We start from the raw sequence: 19,415 nt of genomic DNA, 5'->3' as shown, positions 1-19,415 counted from the left end.
CAAAGCCAACCAACCAAGCAACACACAAAAATTCCCTGGAGGTTAAAACCCAGTCTCACTCTTACTTCAGCCTAGGAATGAACATTTTACTTCATTGATTCATTCCACAAACTTTCAGGAGCATGACCCATGTGCCAGAAACAGTAGATGAACTAGACAAAGGATCACAGGGTTGGTATTTGAGCTGACAAATACAGAGGGAACAATTTCAAAACCTGAAGGAGGGGTGAAGCTCACACACAGGTGATGTAACAGGAAGTGGCTGGTGATGAGGGCTGGATCAATAGCAAGCGATGAAGGAATAGGAAATCCTCTCCAAAATGGCAGTGTCTGAACTGGGATCTCAGTGACATAAAGATCAGTAACAGCATTTCCAAGTAGAGGAAATGCAGGTACAAAGGCTCTGGCGTGGGAACAAGCTCAGTACGTTCAGAAAGAAAGAGAGCCAGCTTGCTGGAGGGTAGTGAGTGAATAAGGAGGGCTTGACAAAGAAGCACCTTGGGGAAAAAAAGCTATTGACAAAAATCCTATATATTTATGAGGTACAGTGTGATTTTTTTTTCCTTAAGTAATAGAGATTGAACCCAGGGGTGCCCTACCACTGAGCCGCACCCCCAGCCCTTCTGTTTTTGAGACAGGGTCTTGCTAAGTTACCCAGGTTGGCCTCCAACTTGCAATCCTCCCCGCTTAGCCTCCAGAGTAGCTGGGATTATAGGAGTGAGTCCACCATGATCGGCTACGAGGTGATATTTTGATCATTTATACCTGGTTGGAACAAGCCAATCAGGCTAATTAACATATCTCTCATCCCACCCAATTATCATTTCTTTGTGATGAGACCAGTTAAAATCTACTCCTTCGGTGATTTTGAAATATACATAATCATCGAGTGTAGTCACCATGCTGTGCAATAGATGACAAGAACTTATCACTCCTGTCTAAACGAAACTCTTTTCAACATTTTCCCTTTCCCTTCCTGCCCCTTCACCTCCAGTAACCACCAGTCTACTCTTTACCTTTGTGAGTTTGAATTTTTAGATTCCACACAGAAATGAGACCTTGCAGTATTTATACTTCTGTGCCTGGTTTATTTCACCTAGCATCATATCTTCTAGACTTATCCACATTATTACAAATGACAGAATTTTGTTCTTTTTAAGGCTGTATAGTATTCCACTGTGTATACAGACCCTGCTTTTTTAAATCAATTCCTCCATTGTTGGGAACTTGGGCTGTTTCCATGTCTTGGTTATTGTGGATGATGCCACAGTGGTTGATGGGAGTGCAGAGATCTCCTCCACGTACTACGTTCAGTTCTTCTGAATACGTAATCAAAGGTGGGATTGCTGGGTCGCATGATAATTCTATTTTAGTTTTTCTGAGGAACTTCCACACCGCGTTCCCTATGGTGATACTAACATACATCACCACCAACTGTATGCAAGGCTTCTCTTTTCTCCACATCTTCACCAACACTTGTTATCTTTCTTCTTTTTGACGACAGTTGTCCTAAGAGGTGTTAGCTGATGTGTCTCTGGTTTAGTCTGCATTTTCTGAATTTGTATGTCTTCTTTTAAGAAATGTCCATTCAGGTCTGTTGCCCATTTTTTAATGGGGTTTTCTTGCTACTGAGTAGTCAGGAGTTTCTTGTGTATTTTAAATCTGACTCCCTTATGTGATATATGATTCTTAAACACTCTGTCCCAATTTGTGAGTTGCCCCTTTACTCTGCTAATTATTTCCTTTATGGCAGCAAAAGCTTCGTAGTTGATGCAATCCATTGTTTATTTTTGCTTTCGCTGCCTCTAATATTCAGGGTCGTATGCAAGAAATTGTTGCCCAGACCAATGTCCTGTAGCTTTTCCTCTGTTTTCTTCTAGCAGTTTTACAGTTTCTCATCTTACACCAAGTCTTCCATCCATCTGGAGCTGACTCTTGTGTAAGGGGTGAGATAAGGGCCCAGTTTCATTCCTTTCCATGTGGACTGCCAACTTTCTCAACACCACTGACCGAAGAAATTGTCTTTACCCCATTGTGTGTCCTGGCCCCCTTTGTCAAGAATCAGTTGAGAGTTGGGGTTGTGGCTCAGTGGTAGAGCACTTGCCTAGCATGTATGAGGCACTGGGTTCAATCCTCAGCACCACATAAAAAAATAAATAAAATCAAGATAATGTGTCTATCTACAGCTAAAAATATTAAAAAAAAAAAAAAAATCAACTGATCACAGATGTGTGGATTTATTCCTGGGCGCTCTAATCTATTCCAATGGTCAATGTGTCTGTTTTTCTGCCAGAACCATCATGCTGCTTTAATTACTATAGCTTGGTAATACAGTTTGAAGTCGCTACATTTAATTTCTTTCATTAATGTTCAAGAGTTTTCAGTATATAAATCTTTCAGTTTCTCTGGTAAATGAATTTCTAGGTTTGTCTGTCTGCTGGTTTTTTGCTACTCTAGCTGTGACTGGTTTGTGCCCACTCTCACCATTTCTATTCAGCACAGTCCTGGAAGCCCCAACAAGAATAATTAGTCAAGAAAATAAATAAACAGATATGTCCAAATAGGAAAGAAGTAAAATTGTCTCTATTTGGTGACTACATAATTTATATGCAAACACCTTAAATATTCCACCAAAAATCTATTAGAATTGATACACAAATTCAGTAAAATTGCAGGTTATAGTATCAACACACAAAAATCAGTAATATTTCTATATGGCAACCAGGAACTATCTGAAAAAGAAATAAGGGAGTGTCTTGAGGCAAGAAAGGATGTCTTTTATGTCTCAATGTGTTTTATAGACCTTGTCCCTATTTTATAAATGCATAGGTTTTCCTCCCTCAAAAACATGTGTAGGCACAATTCTCTAAGGAAAGAATCATCTTTTCAAAGGAAAGAATTTTACCCAAGAATTTCTACCCAAAGAAGATAGAAAATTAACCAAGAAAAAAAGAAACTGCACTTACCATAGGAAATAGCACATACTCTCGGAGGAAATCTTGAGAATCAAACTGATTATAATCTCCAAAATCAGCTGAGAAGATGGGGGAGAGAATAGTAGTTATTATGTGAAATTAAAGATGGAATAGGGCAAACTTGTTGCCATATTTATCCTTCCTACTTTACCTTTTCTCTGCACTACTATTAAATAAAAACAGTGCCAAGAGGTACTCCATATAGTTACTACTTTTACCTAGCAACTCTAAGTATCAGCACATGAGGACAATCACACAATAAAAAAAAGGGAAATTTGAAAGCCAGTCCTAAAAGTTATTTAAAGATTTAAAAAATAAACCTATATTTATCTGTTTGTTAAATGTGCCTCAGTTCATATCGTTAGGCTATCTGCCAAGGGGACTTTTTAACTCAAGGTTAATTTGGAGAACCACAGAGACACATGTATCTTCATCTGTTCATGTATTTGCAGCTGGAAATTCCCTCTGTAAATCACCCTTGGCAAGCGACCTCAAAAATCTTTACACCTCCTAAACAACTTCGCATGTTGCAAGATGCCAGAAATTCTGTTCTGTCCTGTTTCCATCACTCAGTGGTATGTTGGAGCACACGTAAAACGAACATGCACAGCCTGTGCCATTAACATATGAGCATCTGGTTCCTTATCTCACTCACTTTCACAAAAACCAAACCTGCGTGAACACTTGATTTCATGTAAAAGATTTAGCCTCCAATAGACATGGATTCAGATATACTCAAGATTATATTTAACAACAGATGCAGAATAAAAGGATACACCTTTGTTCCCCACTTATATTTTTGTTGATGCAGCTTTCTAATAAGCCAGTAAGAATCCCCAGGATCTGCTCACTCCGCCACCTATTAAAGGTGACTGCTCCATTATTTCCATGACGCTTCTGCTGCTCCTTCTACCGTTAACTGGCCATTCTTTCTTCCCCGTCCAGGTTTTAAGTAGACAGGTATAATACAACGTATTTTGGGCATTTCCATCCAAAGAGTAATAACAGAAGCTAGCTCTGTAGGAAATGTACGTCTAACAGAAATGGCTACGCCACTGATAACCCAGAATGAAAGAGGTCAGGGAAAGGCCACTTCTCCCGACGTTTAGAAACCAAAAGGTTCAACTTCAGTTCAAAGTTTGGGAAGTGCAGTTCATGGCTTCTAAATCAACAGTCCACACAGTGAGAACTCAGCTGCTGGCAGGGTTATACTTGGACACCAGCTAATTTTTAGGGAAAAGAAGGACTGAAAGGGAAATTAGTTCCCTTTTCAAAATTCTATTTACTACCTTCTTATTTTCAATATGACTAAAGAAAAGAAGCCACAAGAAAATAAGCCACCAGTAAAGAGAGAATATAACAAAATGTATTTTAAAATAACCTACACATAACAATGTAGAGAAGTAAAAAAAAAAAAAAAAAAAAAATAGCTATCTGATAACTCTAAATAAGACAGGTTGAAGATAAACTCATTCCAAGAGAAGTTTGTTGTTTCACATTACCAACACGGACTTTAAGTTTCTCTCTCTAACTGTATTAGAAATAAATCATACCACAAGGGTTAAGGCTATTAACCCTGGAAGTTGCTATGACAGTAACACATTCCTTTAAGTCACAGAATACAATCACTCTGTGCAGCGGAATGTCCCATCAACTCTAAGATACAGCTTTAAAGCTGCTATTTCTTGGAATAAATCTACAATCAAACAAGCAAGAGCAGTTTGCAAAGAGTGTTGAGAAAGGCATTGTCCTACCACCAAAAATCACTAGCTTTTCTTCTTATTAATGGAAGACCTCTCAAAATGAGAAGGGATCATTGAGGTCAATGTATCTTTTCAGCCTGAGAAGACATCAACACCATATATCAAACAGAAAATGGAATTTCACATGCCAATGGTGACTACATCTTACCTTGCACAGCTAAGCCAGCCAGTCGAATCACCTGTTCCAAGGTACACCGCAACCTCCCTTCAAGCACGTCTTTTTTGACTTGCAGGTAATACTGATATCTGTTCATGGGAAGAGAGGAACACACAACCTCAAAAACACATACTTGGAATCTATTCCCACAAGAAACGTCCCTGGATGCAAACCCTTGTGTACACAGCAGGATACAGCAGGTGATGTTGACAAAAGTCATCTCTACAAAAGATGGAAAGTGACCTCTGCCTGTGTTTGTCTTTGTTTGATGTAGCAGGTGCCACATCCCATTTACTTAGAGATTGAGAACATTTCTCATCAAATCACTTGCTTTTAGGCCAACCGGATGACCTACTGATAAGGACGAGTTCTTCATAATAGAGACCAAGAATGAAAAAGCTCTCTAACACCTGGACACATACGACAATGTGACTGTAGAAGCTACACTAGACACACTCAGTAGTACACACTGCTAAAAATTCTGGAAACATATCTTTTTTTTTGGCACAGTACTAGGGAGGATTAAACCCAAGGGCACTCTACGACTGAGCTACATCCCTAAACTTTTTTTCTTTTTTTTTTCCCATTTTGATATGGAGTCTTGCTAAGTTGCTCCGGCTGGTCTCCAATCACCTTTTAAATGCAAAAGTTTGGTAGGACAGATCACAAATATGTCATATAATTGGTATTTCTGCTAAAAGATGGATGAAGTTTTTCAGCCACACATTTCACCTCCCATGTCAGTGACTCATAAAAATCAATCTGAATGCAATTTTCCAATTTGAACTACATTCTCAAAACAGCAAAATACAGATTGAAGGTGTCCATGCACAACACCAACCTCAGACCAGAAGCTGAAACAGTGTATTATTTTCTTACCAATAAAATCACACATTCAGAATGATCTAAACATTTAGAAATCTCCTCAATCCTGAAGTTCATGTCTTGGGACACAACTGTCTCTGACCATCCTCCTACAGCAGAGTCACCTCTCCACATCACACTTTTCTGGCATACCTTCCTGGCAAACACTGACAAACCTTTTGTTCCTAGTAACTGTAACTCTCTATTTCAAATTAACTGTGATATCTCAATCCAGAGAACCCAGAGATGACCCAAAGCCCAACTTTCCCACAGACAGGCAATCACTGCTGAGAGCTAATTATGGCTGGTTCTACTTGCAACATCACAAGAATCGTAACATATCAGACTAATGGCAGACTGGGGGAAGGCCTGCGCTCTCCACACACCCCAGCCCAGCCCTCTCTTCTTCTTTGCTCTCGGGTCCATTGTACAGAGCAAAGGCAACCATGTCAATCTTTGTGGGAAAAATCTAACCTTGACTCAAATCAGAAGGGCAAACACTGAGATTTATTTTAAAACCCTTCTTAATCAAACTTAATATAGAATAGAAAAATAACATTTTCCCCTACCCTCATCAAGTCTTTTTACCTGATAAATTCATGATCATTTTATAGATTTCACTATCCAATCAATAATTTTACATCCTGCTGACATCTTTTGACCATGAAATGAATGTATATAATGAACGTCTCCACTGGTTTTTAGAGACCAATTCCTCATAGATGCAGAAAACCATCTCGTCCACTTGTGGTGAGCTGTGGTCACTCACCACTCTTGAGTTCAGTGGATCTGGCTCTGCCCTGAACTTGTCATCACAGGCTTAGAATCCATGACTCTAACCAGTTAAGCCCCAGCAAACAGAAAGAGAGCTTATGTGTAAGAACTTCTAATCAAAACTCTTTTGCTGATAATTGTTTCTGAATGTGCACAAACTAATAAAGAGGACTCGTCATGTTCGACCATTTTTAAAACCCTAGAAAGTCAAAGGCACTTTGTGTCATTGTATATGTGTGAAAGAGACAGAGGATTTGTAAAGGGAGTTTTTGGTAATATTATATGATGGCAGGAAAAGCAAAGTCATGACCTGCCTTCTTCATTCTTCATAGGAGAGAATCAGAATAAATATTTGAGAACAATACCCGTATATGAATTTAAAGAAACAATACAGCAGTGAATCACAATACTCCACACTAAGGCTTTCTGAATTGCTACAGTAATATATGCTATATAAACATCTCTAGTTTCCATTATTCCCCATTTAGAATCAGGTCCCCGGCTCAGGCATAGTTTCAAGTACAGTTGAACCCAAAGTGAATCTACGTTACAGCCTTATTTAAAAGAAATAAAAGATTCATGCAATAAGGCTAATTAATCATAGTATTAGTTCATCTCCTGGGATGCAGCTCAGCAAAAGCTGAAATGGGAGGGAGAACAGGGTTCTGGAAGGTTGCTTCTCATACCAAGCACCTGTTTCTTATTGTGTTTTGCACCATCCCCAACCTGGCTCCTGCCTTTCCTCTGACACCCTTCTTGGGTCTCTGGGCCAGTTCTCAAGGGAATGATAAAAGGTCCACTCATTCATGCAAGGTAACCTTCTCTTTAAGAGACTCTGGGAACTGCCCAGGAGCTTTTTATGGAAGATCTGTCATGTTTATAACTTAGTTCTTAGATAGGAGAAACTTAAGCAAGTAAGAGGGTCCCTAAGTTATCAAAACCTCTTTTAAGTGCCAAGAGTTCATTGTGAAAGCAGACCCATCTTTGAAGACGAGCCACTTAGAATCTGAAGACCCTTCTTTCAAAACTGGAGGAACAAGAACAAAAGAGTGACAAGGAAGAGTGTTAACTTCATCCTATTTCCAGAGTGTCCTGCTCCACCTTTCTTCAGTGAAGTTAAAGGATATAGAAAAGCAAACAAGGAAACCATACACCCGCACACGCACACACACACACATACAAAGCAGAGTCTCAGGATAGGAAGGAATGGTTAAGTTTACTAAAGAAACAACAGTGGGATTCTCAAAACAAAGGAAACTAGAAAGCAAAATCCCAAGGTAGGAAAGGATGACAAAAGTTCACCTGTTCCCACTAATCATACCCTGTTCTCTTCCATGTGCTATCTATCCCTTCCCACCTTGAGTGGTTTCCACTTATTTTCTGCTCTTCCAGCCCAGGAGACAGATGGACAGTAACATGTACTTACTAAGCACTTCCTGTGCTGAGATCTTCAAGATACTGTGCTCATTCTGAAGACAGCTAAGGCGGGACGCCCTGGCATCTCTGACCACTGCCGCCATGTTTCTCTAGTGCACTACCTAAAGGTTCAATTTAAGAACCAAGGAGTAAGACATTTGAGAAGTCGTTATCCTGGCATCATCTGCCATAGTTGGAGCCTTTTTTTTTACATGTTACCCGGGAGGCAAAAGTGATCCCCAAAGATGTATATTTTTATATATTAACTGGTGGTCTAATCCTTTGGGAATAGACCACCAACCAATTAATAATCCACAGGATCCAGCAAAACAACCATTTCAATTTTTCTTAGCCTCCTGCTCCCAACTCTCACCCACAACACATGAGCGAGTTCTATTACAGATCCATCCTATCTAAGGATACAGTGAATCAGGATCCCTAGCAAAGAGAGCTAGAACATTTTGGTCACGTAGGTTGGACGTAGGCTTGTGCTGAGATATAAAACCTTGGAGTTGAAGAAAGCTGTGGTGTCTCCTGGAAGCTATCCAGCCAAGAGAATCTGCAGGGCAGTAATGATATGGTGCCATTACCACATGAGACTGCGGTTATTGCTGCGTAAGACTGCAGAAATGAGAAAGAGATTTGTACCACGTGGGGAAACTGCTTGGTTGGTATACTTCTACGCAGAACGTGCTTTTGCAAAATATAAAAATTTTATCCCAAATGAAGAATGGAGAGTATGAGCTGAAATTTTATTTTTAGAATGCTTGGGTTCTGCTTATTTTTGATTAGAGATTCAATACAACAGTGCAGTAAAATGCAACAGTGAATCCTATTTTGGAAACATGCAATTTCATGGAAGTACACTCCACCCTGTCACAGCTCTGGGTGGAGGGAAGGAAAAGGGGGAAAAAAATAACAATCCTCATGCCAGGAAAGTAAGTGTTTGCCAACTTTCCAAAGAGATCCTCTTTGAAAATCTAAGTTCACAAGGAAAGTTTTTTAATATTTTTCATATTCAAAGAGCTAGAAATAGTCCATCTGACCATTCAGGCCCAATGATTAGTTTTAAGTTGGGACTCTGCTTTCCCTGCTAGATTTGGTGAACAAAATTATGCTTGTTGAATAAAAGGGGGAAAAAAATCTCATTTCAAATATTTTTTTTGTTTTGCTTTTAATCTAAAGATTCATTGGTTGATTAAATGCGGGTTTTTCTGGGTAAAGGAGAAAAGGGTTCCTGATAATCAGTGTTACTAACATTAACTGAAAGATGCTATGAACTAGCCTCTGGATGCTGCATCTATCTGGAATCTTCTTATCCTAAGGTAAGAAAAATAAGCTACTTCCAAGTTCCTTCTTCCTCTAAAAATTTGAAAAGAAAAAAAATTAAATTCCATATTGGCCAAATTAATAGAGCATTCAGTACTTCTGTCAGAGATATCAAAGAACTCTTTCAAAATTACACCCCACAGCATTATTGTCAACATTTGGAGATGTATCACTAAGATCTTTAATCTCTCCTTTTAATTCATGTATGAAGAATTAATCTAAGCACTGACACAACTGTGTTTTACCTGCGGGTCTATTCGTTCTTCTCAGATTGAAAAATCCCTAGTGGGATCCCTGCAAAGTAGGGACTGCACTACCACAGAACCACAAATAAGGCACTCGGGACTCAGAGGCTGAGTGTGTGATGCTTTGAAAATATGCCTCCCACTCCTCCCACAAGTGAAAGCTTCATTCCAAGTCCAGGTCAGCAGAAGTGTCCCAAGCAGGGAAGAGCCATGTAAAATAGCAAAGCCTTAGGATCTGATTTTGGTCCTACTTCCACCTAAGGATGCAACATCCTCAAATGGTAGAGACAGGAGGGGCAGTGGACAGCCAGCACTGCTCCAAACATTTGCTCGGAGGATCCCCTCCAACAGGGTCATCCATGCTGACCTCATTTCCATTGTGAACAGCTCTGTGGCCAACAAAAGGGAAATGGAAGTGCTGTGACTCCCAACAGAAGCCCTCAGAGCTAGTGCCTGGGTCCCATCTCTGTTTCCCTTTGTCCTGAGACATACAGTGTCCAGCAAGGACTGCTGCTGGGTTAGCCTGTGCTCTAGGCAAAGACAGCAGAGACCAAAGCTTGAGCCCAGGTGGACAGGTGAGATGCATGAGAAATACCAATCAGCCTTTGTTTGTGAAAGCCACAGAGATATAGGGCCATATATGCTGCAGGACGGTTGAGGCAAAGCTATCTAATAAAGGAAGGATTTTTATAAAACCTAAAACCAGACCTTTCATGTCTAGAATAAGAAACTGTCTCGAAAGAGAATGACTTGCTCAAGGTAACACTGCTTCCTAAAGGCAAGGCCAGATGGGACCACACTCAGGCCAACCACAGAGGCCAGGAGGGAGGAACCTGATCCCCAGTCATTCTGGGCAAGCCCTGGATTCTACTGAAGTCTAAAAATAAAAATGAAAATAAAAACACCACCACCTGTGATGTTTACAGTCCCATGTTTCTGAGGAAGGGCTTTGATAACCAAGCCCTCCCCTACCCTCAATTAGACTGTCTGGGCCACAGCACATGAGGCAACTACTGAAATGAGAAACTTTTCTATAAAATCCTATTATAGGGCATGTTTCCGACAGTGGCCCGCGAACTCTTCAGATCTGGGTTTTCTCCTGGCAGTGGCCTCTGGAATATTTCACTTTCTACCTGCAGAGGTAGAAGGGACCTTCAAAAGCCTGAACAAAGCAGTCCACCCACTTGTTGAAGACTTTGTAAGAAGCACTAAAGGATTCAAGTAAAATCTAAAAGCAGGGTCTTGGTTTATAGGCTCCTACCTCAGATGAGGGACTATGTCCAGCAGCAGGTGGAAAATGTGCCCTTAACCATATGTATTCCTAATGCAGACTATTTTATTTTATTTTGTTTTTATTTTTTACAGACTGCATTTTGATTCATTGTACACAAATGGGGTACATCATTTTGTTTCTCTGGTTGTATACGATGTAGATTCATACCATTTGTGTAATCACACATGTACATAGGGTCATACAGTTCATCATCAGGACTACACAAGTGCTTCCTGATGCTGGCACTGAGTAGCAGCCATCTTCAGGATCATTACAAGAGCAATCCTATTCATTTCTATGACTACCCTAAAAACGCCTGATGGAGTTGTATGAACAGTATTTGTGTCCCATGTGTTACTCCTTCTGTCTCTTGTTCTTCCACAGTTTAAAACAGGTAAGTGAAGCCATGGTGCACACCTGTAATCCTAGTCACTTGGGAGATTGAGACAGGAGGATCGCAAATTCAAGGCCAGATTCAGCAAATTAATGAGACCCTCAGCAATTTAGTGAGACCTTGTCTCAAAATAAAAACTATAAAGGACTGGGGATATATGCAGGTCAGTGGCAAAGCGCCCTTGTGTTAAATCCCCAGTACCAAAAACAAAACAGCTTAGCGAAAGCACTATCAGCTGCGCCTATTAACCTGCAGCATCTCTAGTATCATCACATGGTTCCTGCCTGCCCCTCACTCCTCTACAAATCAAATGCAGTCAAACCAACTTCTCTCTTCCCACCAGTAGGGTCAGTAAGGATGTGGGACTTCAGATAGGCAGTACTACCCTTCCATTTCTGTCTTTAAAGCTTTTCCATGAAATTAGTGGGGCTGGAGGACCAGAGGAAGAAAGACAGATTATTTTGTCATTATTATTAAAAGCAATTTCCTTTGCAACTAGCAATATCAGAAAATTATTACTAAAATATACTGGAACCCAATTCTCCCAGGACAGTGCAGAATGTACCAAAGAGCCAGATAGCATTACCAACACCCCCGCCCCATTGATGTTACGCTGTGCAAATAAGAAACAAATGTAAAAGTTCCCTCTACTATAAAGGACGAAAAAGAGGGACAAAGGACAGGTTGTCCTAGAATTCTAGGGTACAGAACAGCAAAGAACAATTTTAAATCTTAGATTGACAGGGATACCAACAGGAGAAAAGGAGTACATTCCATTCATTCCAAAGGATGTTCACAGCTGTAAATCCAGATAATGGACAGGGTGGCCCACACTGTGCTCCATCTGCCAGGACCAGATAAACAGTATGTACACAGGCATGCAACCAGATAAACCTGAATGCCCTCCTCCCTCTGTCCCTCGATCCTCAAAACCCTGGGGAAGAATTTTGGTTTATGACTCTGAAGTATAATAATGTGTCTGGTACCTGATCTATGCACTATCTAAAAGCTGTTACACTTAATGAATGACCAAGCTGACAGTCAATTAAAACTTGCACCAACAGACTACAAAGCCACACTCCTGCCACCATGCAAAATGGAAATAACTCACATGGAAAGAAGAAAAACAAAAACAAAAACAGAAGGAAAAGGCAAAACTAAAACTGATGAAGATAACCTTAAAAGGAAAAGTTTTCTTGTATCCTTTTTCACACCACAAGCTCATACATGTGCATGAGTGAAAAAAAAAAAAAAAAAAAAAAAACACATGCATACACTCCAAAACATACAGACAAGGTTTTCTTGGCAAAAGGTCAATTCCAGGAGTTTTCGGCCTCCACTGATCGATAAATACCTTCTTTTGCCAGAGACTCCTTGAGTTTCAATGAGTCAAAGGATTGCAATTCTTTCCTAAAAAGGATAATGTTTGTTTAAATGCACACAAACACACACAAGCCTTAAGTACTAGTGAAAGAAGGCCAATGATAGCGAGGTGTTGCAAAAGAGAAAGGCATGTCACAACCTGATCCCTGCTTTTTGCTCTTGAACTCTTGCATTAATTATAACAAATTACAGGGAATCCAAGTACTGTTTATAAGTACAATAAATTCCCTAATAATAGCCTATAATTTAATCAGGGGTTCTGTTTAAAAAAGAAGACTCATTTTCTGTAACACATCACAGAGAGAGAGGGAGTGCCCTGACATCACCTCTCTCTGTCCCCTCCTAGGCTATTGGCTACAGATTCCTTTTCAACAATCCTACCTATAGGACTTGAAAGAGCCAGCCAGGGCTCACTGCTGTGGTCTGTGATGCCCTCGCCTAGGAAAACATGATAGCAGAAGTAGAAATGTTTATTCTTTTTTAAAAAATACTGGACTGAAGTGTTTGAGGTTAAAATAAAATCTGAGGCTGTTTTGATCCATCTTAAAATCTCCAATGACTTGGAAAACAATTTTGCAGTTCCTCAAAAAGTTAAACATAGAATTAGCACACGACCCAGCAATTACACTCCTAGGTATATACTCAAGAAAATTGAGAACACATGTTCACACAATAACTTATACATGAATAGCAACACTATCCACAATAGCCAAAAGAAGAAATAACCCAAATGTCTACTAACTGGCAAATAGAGAAACAGAATATGGTCGAGCCATACAATAGAATATAATTTAGCCATAAAAGGGAATGGAGTATTGATACATGCTTCAATACGGAGGAACTTTCAAACTAATGCTAAGCGGAAGATGTCAGACACAAAAGGCCACATTTTGCATGATTCCATTATAAGAAATGTCCAGAATAGGTAAACCCATATAGACAAAAAAAGTGGATTCTTGGTTCCCAGAGGCTGGGGCAGGAGAAGAATAAGGAATGACTGATAATATTCTGAAGTTAGATGGTACAGATGGTTATACAACTTTGAAAATACACTAAAAACCACTGAGTTGTATACTTTAAAAATGATTAAAATGGTGAATCTTATGCGAATTTTATCTCAAATAGATGAAAACACCTAGTGATCCTAATAAGGAAAAAGTCCAAACTCCTGACCCAGCAAACCAGGCTCTTTAGGATCTGGTCAAAACTACTTTCTTTCCATCTTCATGGCTCCCAATGGGTCCTAGACTGGAGCTGTAAGCCATTTACTGTACTTCCCAACTGTCACCAAGCTCTCTCCTGCCTCCTTGCCTCTGTCTGAAGGCCCTTATTCACCCTACATTTGCATAATCATCTACCCCATCCTTCCAGGTTATTCTCCAAACCCTCTTGACAAGCTGGCAGGCCCTTTTTAAGGCCCTCGTGTCCTTTATCCAAGCCTGTCCTCCCCTGCTCTACCATGACCCCCCTCATGGACTGTTCAACAGCAATAAACAATAAATGTTTCTGAGTAGTTGAAATACTGACAGAGAGATGAAAATAGAAGGAAGGAGAGAGAGAAGTGAGTCACTTTATAGTAAGGGTATTAGATGTTATTTCTGTGGTATGAAAGGGGCATCTAAAGGCTTCAGAAATGTAACCCATCACGCATCCAGTCGGAAGCCTAAAGAACTCCTTTGGAAAGGATGAAAATACTCCCTTAGTGTGGACTATTTGTATACTTGCAAATAATTTAAACTGTTCCCTGAGCTACTATACAACAAAGGAGAAACTCAGAGATAAATCTCGGCCAGGAACCAACAGCATCAAAGAAACCCTCATGGTGGGCAAAAGAAACAGAAATCAAGGTACAAGAAGGCTCCATGCTGATTAGCCAGACAGAGCCACTCCTCTAAATTGCAGCTGTAAAATGTGGAGTCTTATCCCTCTTAGACTAGTAATAAATATGTCTTGACTCATCAGCTCAAAATACGCACCTGCCTGCCCTGAAAATCATGTGTTCATAATATTACCCACCACTCCACTGTGGGAAAAGGGAGCTTAAATTACATCTGGAAGCGGGTGAGTCAACTGCCCAGAGATCTGTCTTTCTGGTAAAGAGCCAGGTTCGTGGCTAAGAAGTCTGCATAACAGCCTGCACAGTGGTGAGTTAGCAGTTGGAGGGGCAGCATTACTGTTAACGAATTGCGAGTCTGAAGGAAAATTGACAAATAGGAGGCGAGAGGATGGTCTCTGTAAACAGGCCTGAGCTCTTCCTTACCATCCCTAATTAAAGGTAGCACCTGTCTTTTCACACGTGAGCAACTGCCAAAAGAGGTCAGTTCTCTGTAGATGAAGTAATGTCCCAGAAATGAGTAGGAAACACTGGCTATGGGCTTCATAAATATTTGATGGATGAATGAGGCAATGGAAGTAATTAATTAATTATAGGCCCCTAGAGACCATGATAAAAATAGAAAAAAAAAACTGAAATCCCCTGCCCAGATTAAGTCATTATGGCTAGACTCATTACTGATGACCTTGAAACTTAGTGTGGATAGGAGGAAACGAGAAGACTGCTTGCTGAGTACCAGGCTTCTAACTCCTACTCTGAGTCCTACCATACGAGCAGAACAAGCACTAAGACAGGCCTCCTCAGCACTTTGTAAACAGAAGGTGTCCTCCACCAACTCTCCATACCCGCAGGACTCAAGAAGCAAGGTAAGGTTCTGCATTAGCCAAAAGGCAAGTGACAAGCCAAATGGAGGAAATGCCTGCAAGCTGTGGGGACCTCAATCTGGCTAAGTGTTGGGAGGGCACCATGTCACTCTGATTTTTTTCTGTTCACAGTCATGCAGGGAGATCCTTCCCACCTCGAGTCAATCATGTCTTTGACTCTTAACACCTCAGTACTCTCTGTGAGCAATGCCTTCTCCATCCCCTCACTGTGACCTTGACCTCACCCAAGCTTTGGCCCTAACTAAGAGCTAGTCAAGCCTAATCTGGGTGGTACTTGTATTTAGTGACCAACCTTAAATTTGAAAGATTTCTAATGGCCAGGTTTTATAGGCTACCGTGCTTAAATGCTGCAGGAGCCCACTCAAGCCACACTCTTAATCACTGAAAACTCATTTTCTCATACTCACAGCTGATCTATATCTGAACACCCTAAGAGTACTAACAGAAAGTTTGAAACTACCAACAGGTCAAAAACAAAGTGATGTTCATCAGAAATGGCAAAACAGCTATTATTTCTGCTAGCAAGTTCAAAATAGAGGAGATACTTCTGAGATCCGGCTGAACAGCCTTTATTTTCATAGTATGGATTAGTGGTGAAACACCTTCCCGGCCAAAGTGACCCACGTTCCCCAAAACAGAGCTTCAATATGTTAACTTTCTGTTGCTGTGGTCAAAATACTTGACAAGAACAACTTAGAGGGCTACTGTTGCAGCTCAGTGGCACAGCGCTCACTTACCATGTATGAGGCACTGGATTTGATTCCCAGCATCATATAAAAAATAAAGATATTGTGTCCATTTATAGCTAAAGATATTTTTAAAAAAGCTTAGAAGAAAGAAGAAATATTTTGGCTTATGTGTTTCACGGGTTTGGTTCATGGTCAGGAATTCTAAGGCAGAAACATCATGGCAGAAAGGAATGGCAGAGGAAAGCTTCTGCTCATGGCAGATGGAAATCAGAGAGACATAAAATGGAAGGGGCTAGGGACCAGATAAACCCTTCCAGCACACACCCCTAGTGACTGACTTCCTCCAACTAGGTTCTACAGTTCAGTAATCCATTCAGTTGTCAATCAACTAAACCACCAAATGGACTCATCTACTGGTCAAATGGATTAATCCACTAATAAGGCCAGAGCCCTAATGATCCAATCATTGCCTAAAAGCCCCACCTCTGAACCTTACTACACTGAGGACCACGCTTTCAACACATGAGTTTTTGGGGGGACATTCCAAATCCAAACCATAACATTCAACATCACAGGTTTTATACATTTCTAATAACAACATAACCATCCATCTTTAGTTTGCACCCTATTAGCCCCTATGTACCTTAAGGTCAGGCCTATTTCCCTTCCACCTATAAATGACAGACAGTAGATAATCCTAGATCTGTTAGCTATGCAAAAAGCATTATGGTCATTTGCTGACTTGGGGAAATCCAGTGCGTTAAAAACAAAAAGATGCTGTTTTGGAAGGTAGCCACCTAAAGAGTTGACATAAAACAATACCAGACTCAATAGCAAAATAAAAGAGCAGAATCACCTAAACTTCTGGCATTAAATAATATAAAGTCTTTCTCCAGGCACCAAATTGGAATAATTCATTCCACCCTCTATTCATAAGGCATTTTATAACTCTAATGCAGTATTGTTCAGGTCATTTAATTATGCATATGTATTTTTGACTCCTTGGCAATTACTTAGATTTCCTTTATCGATTTGCATATTTCTTCTCAAAATCTGATACACGGTGGGTTTCTGTGGTACATTTACATTACAGCAAGACATCAACACAGCCACATATGATGTGGCCTCACTGGAGTCAATGCAAACTGATAAAAGAAACTTTACCATCCATGTTTCTTGAGCACACTGGGGAAAAAAAAAAAAAAAAAAAAAAAAAAAACGAAAAAAACACATTCTAGGCATATCAAAAGCTTTGAAAGATTAAATTCTCCACAACTGGAACTAAAGTTAATTTCTGTAGATATGAAGACACTAGAGCAATTCAAGAAGTGATTAAGTAAGACAGTGCTTCACACGGTGGAGTGGGCTTCCAAGAGTGTTCATGGGCAGCATTTCATGTCACTTCATACTCATAACAACCCTTTAGGACAGATGCTGTAATTCTCATTTAATAAGAGACACCAGAGGTTCAGAAAGGCAAGGAGACCGGCCATGTCTTCTGATGTTAGAGCCATGAGCTCTTTTGTTATGACATTGCGCTTGTTTAGTAAACTGAAATAGCCTGTAGTTTCTACAGTCTGGAGCATAAATCTCAAAGATAAGATGGGAAGGAAAAAGAGAAATACACTACAGGTCATAAACACATTACAACATGAACCACTGATCATTTACTGAGTTTTTAAATACTGGAAATAAATAATTTTCTCTTAACATCTCACTGCCCAATAATCTAGTATCTTTCTACACTGTGATTTCTGCCAAAATCATGCTTGATGTTTTCAAGAATGGAAATGTCTCTCTATAACTTCTCCTTTCAAATTCCTTCTGAGGCTCTAGGATTAAAGGAGGAGGTACTTTCCTTGTTGAATGAAATTTAAAAATAGTTTTAGCTGGGCACGGTGGCACACACCTGTAATTTCAGCAACCGAGGAGTCTGAGGCAGGAGGACTGCAAGTTCAAAGCCAGCCTCTGCAACCTAGCAAGGCCCTAAGCAACTTAGTGAGACAGCATCTCAAAGTAAAAATTAGAAAGGACTGGGGATGTGGCTCAGGGGTTAAGCACTTCTGGGTTCAATCCCTGGTATCTGATGATGATAATTTTATATATCTTTCATCCTTTTAAGTTTTAGTTTTCTAACTGCCTCAGTCTCCAACCACAAAATCTTTTATAACCCTTTACACATTGAAAACCTTAAGGTAGGAACTGAAATTTCCTGGAAAAAAGAAAAACTGATGATCTAAAGTGACACAGGACTACACATAAGTTGGAAGGAAGAACTTTTTTTTTTTAATTCATTTTTATTGTAAACAAATGGGATACATCTTGTTTCTCTGTACATGAAGTAGAGGCATACCATTTGTGTAATCATATATTTACATGGGGCAATGGTGTTTGATTCATTCTGTTATTTTTTTTCCTTCCCTCCCACTCCTCTTTTCCCTCTATACAATCCCTCCTTCCTCCATTCTTGCCCCCCTCCTACCCACCCCCATTATATGTCATCATCCACTTATCAGTGAGATCATTCGTCCTTTGGTTTTTTGAGATTGGCTTATCTCACTTAGCATGATATTCTCCAATTTCATCCATTTGCCTGCAAATGCCATAATTTTATTATTCTTTATGGCTGAGTAATATTCCATTGTGTGTGTGTGTGTGTGTGTGTGTGTGTGTGTGTGTGTGTGTGTGTGTATAACAGTTCCTTTATCCATTCATCAATTGAAGGACATCTAGGTTGGTTCCACAATCTGGCTATTGTGAATTGAGCAGCTATGAACATTGATGTGGCTGTATCTCTGTAGTATGCTGATTTTAAGTCCTTTGGGTATAGGCCAAGGAGTAGGATAGCTGGGTCAAATGGTGGTTCCATTCCAAATTTCTAAGGAATCCCCACACTGCTTTCCAGAGTGGTTGCACTAATTTGCAGCCCCATTAGCAATGTATGAGTGTACCTTTTTCTCCACATCCTTGCCAACACCTATTGTTGCTTATATTCTTGATCGCCATTCTAATTGGGGTGAGATGGAATTTTAGGGTGGTTTTGATTTGCATTTCTCTTATTACTAAAGATACTGAACATTTTTTCATATATCTGTTGATTGCTTGTAGATCTTCTTCGGTGAAGTGTCTGTTCATATCCTTAGCCCATTTGTTGATTGGGTTATTTGTATTCTTGATGTAGAGTTTTTTGAGTTCTTTATATATTCTGGAAATTAGTGCTCTATCTGAAGTATGAGTGGCAAAGATTTTCTCCCACTCTGTAGGCTCTCTCTTCGCATTGCTGATAGTTTCCTTTGCTGAGAGAAAGCTATTTAGTTTGAATCTATCCCAGTTATTGATTCTTGCTTTTATTTCTTGTGCTATGGGAGTCCTGTTAAGGAAGTCTGATCCTAAGCCGACATGTTGAAGATTTGGACCTACTTTTTCTTCTATAAG

At 39.9% G+C, this 19,415-nt stretch overlaps 1 protein-coding gene and 1 long non-coding RNA gene across 4 annotated transcripts in view; both read right to left on the bottom strand.

Moving 5' to 3' along the window:
* Positions 1-19,415, bottom strand: part of LOC306641860 — a 479,070-nt gene that overhangs the window by 52,681 nt on the left and 406,974 nt on the right. The gene's annotated exons all lie outside the window — the stretch shown is intronic.
* PTPN14 (protein tyrosine phosphatase non-receptor type 14) overlaps positions 1-19,415 on the bottom strand; it is a 171,002-nt gene that overhangs the window by 46,874 nt on the left and 104,713 nt on the right. For all 3 annotated transcript variants that reach the window (XM_079107118.1, XM_079107117.1, XM_079107119.1), the window contains 2 exons: positions 4,887-4,984; positions 2,967-3,034 (listed from right to left, as the gene is read on the bottom strand). In XM_079107118.1, coding sequence (XP_078963244.1) covers positions 2,967-3,034; positions 4,887-4,984 — 166 coding nt within the window. The remainder of the gene's footprint in view (positions 1-2,966; positions 3,035-4,886; positions 4,985-19,415) is intronic.

Source organism: Sciurus vulgaris (genome assembly GCF_902686455.1).
Source record: "Sciurus vulgaris genome assembly, chromosome: 12".
Classification (NCBI taxonomy): Eukaryota; Metazoa; Chordata; class Mammalia; order Rodentia; family Sciuridae; genus Sciurus; species Sciurus vulgaris.
This window is presented reverse-complemented; position numbering and strand designations above follow the sequence as displayed.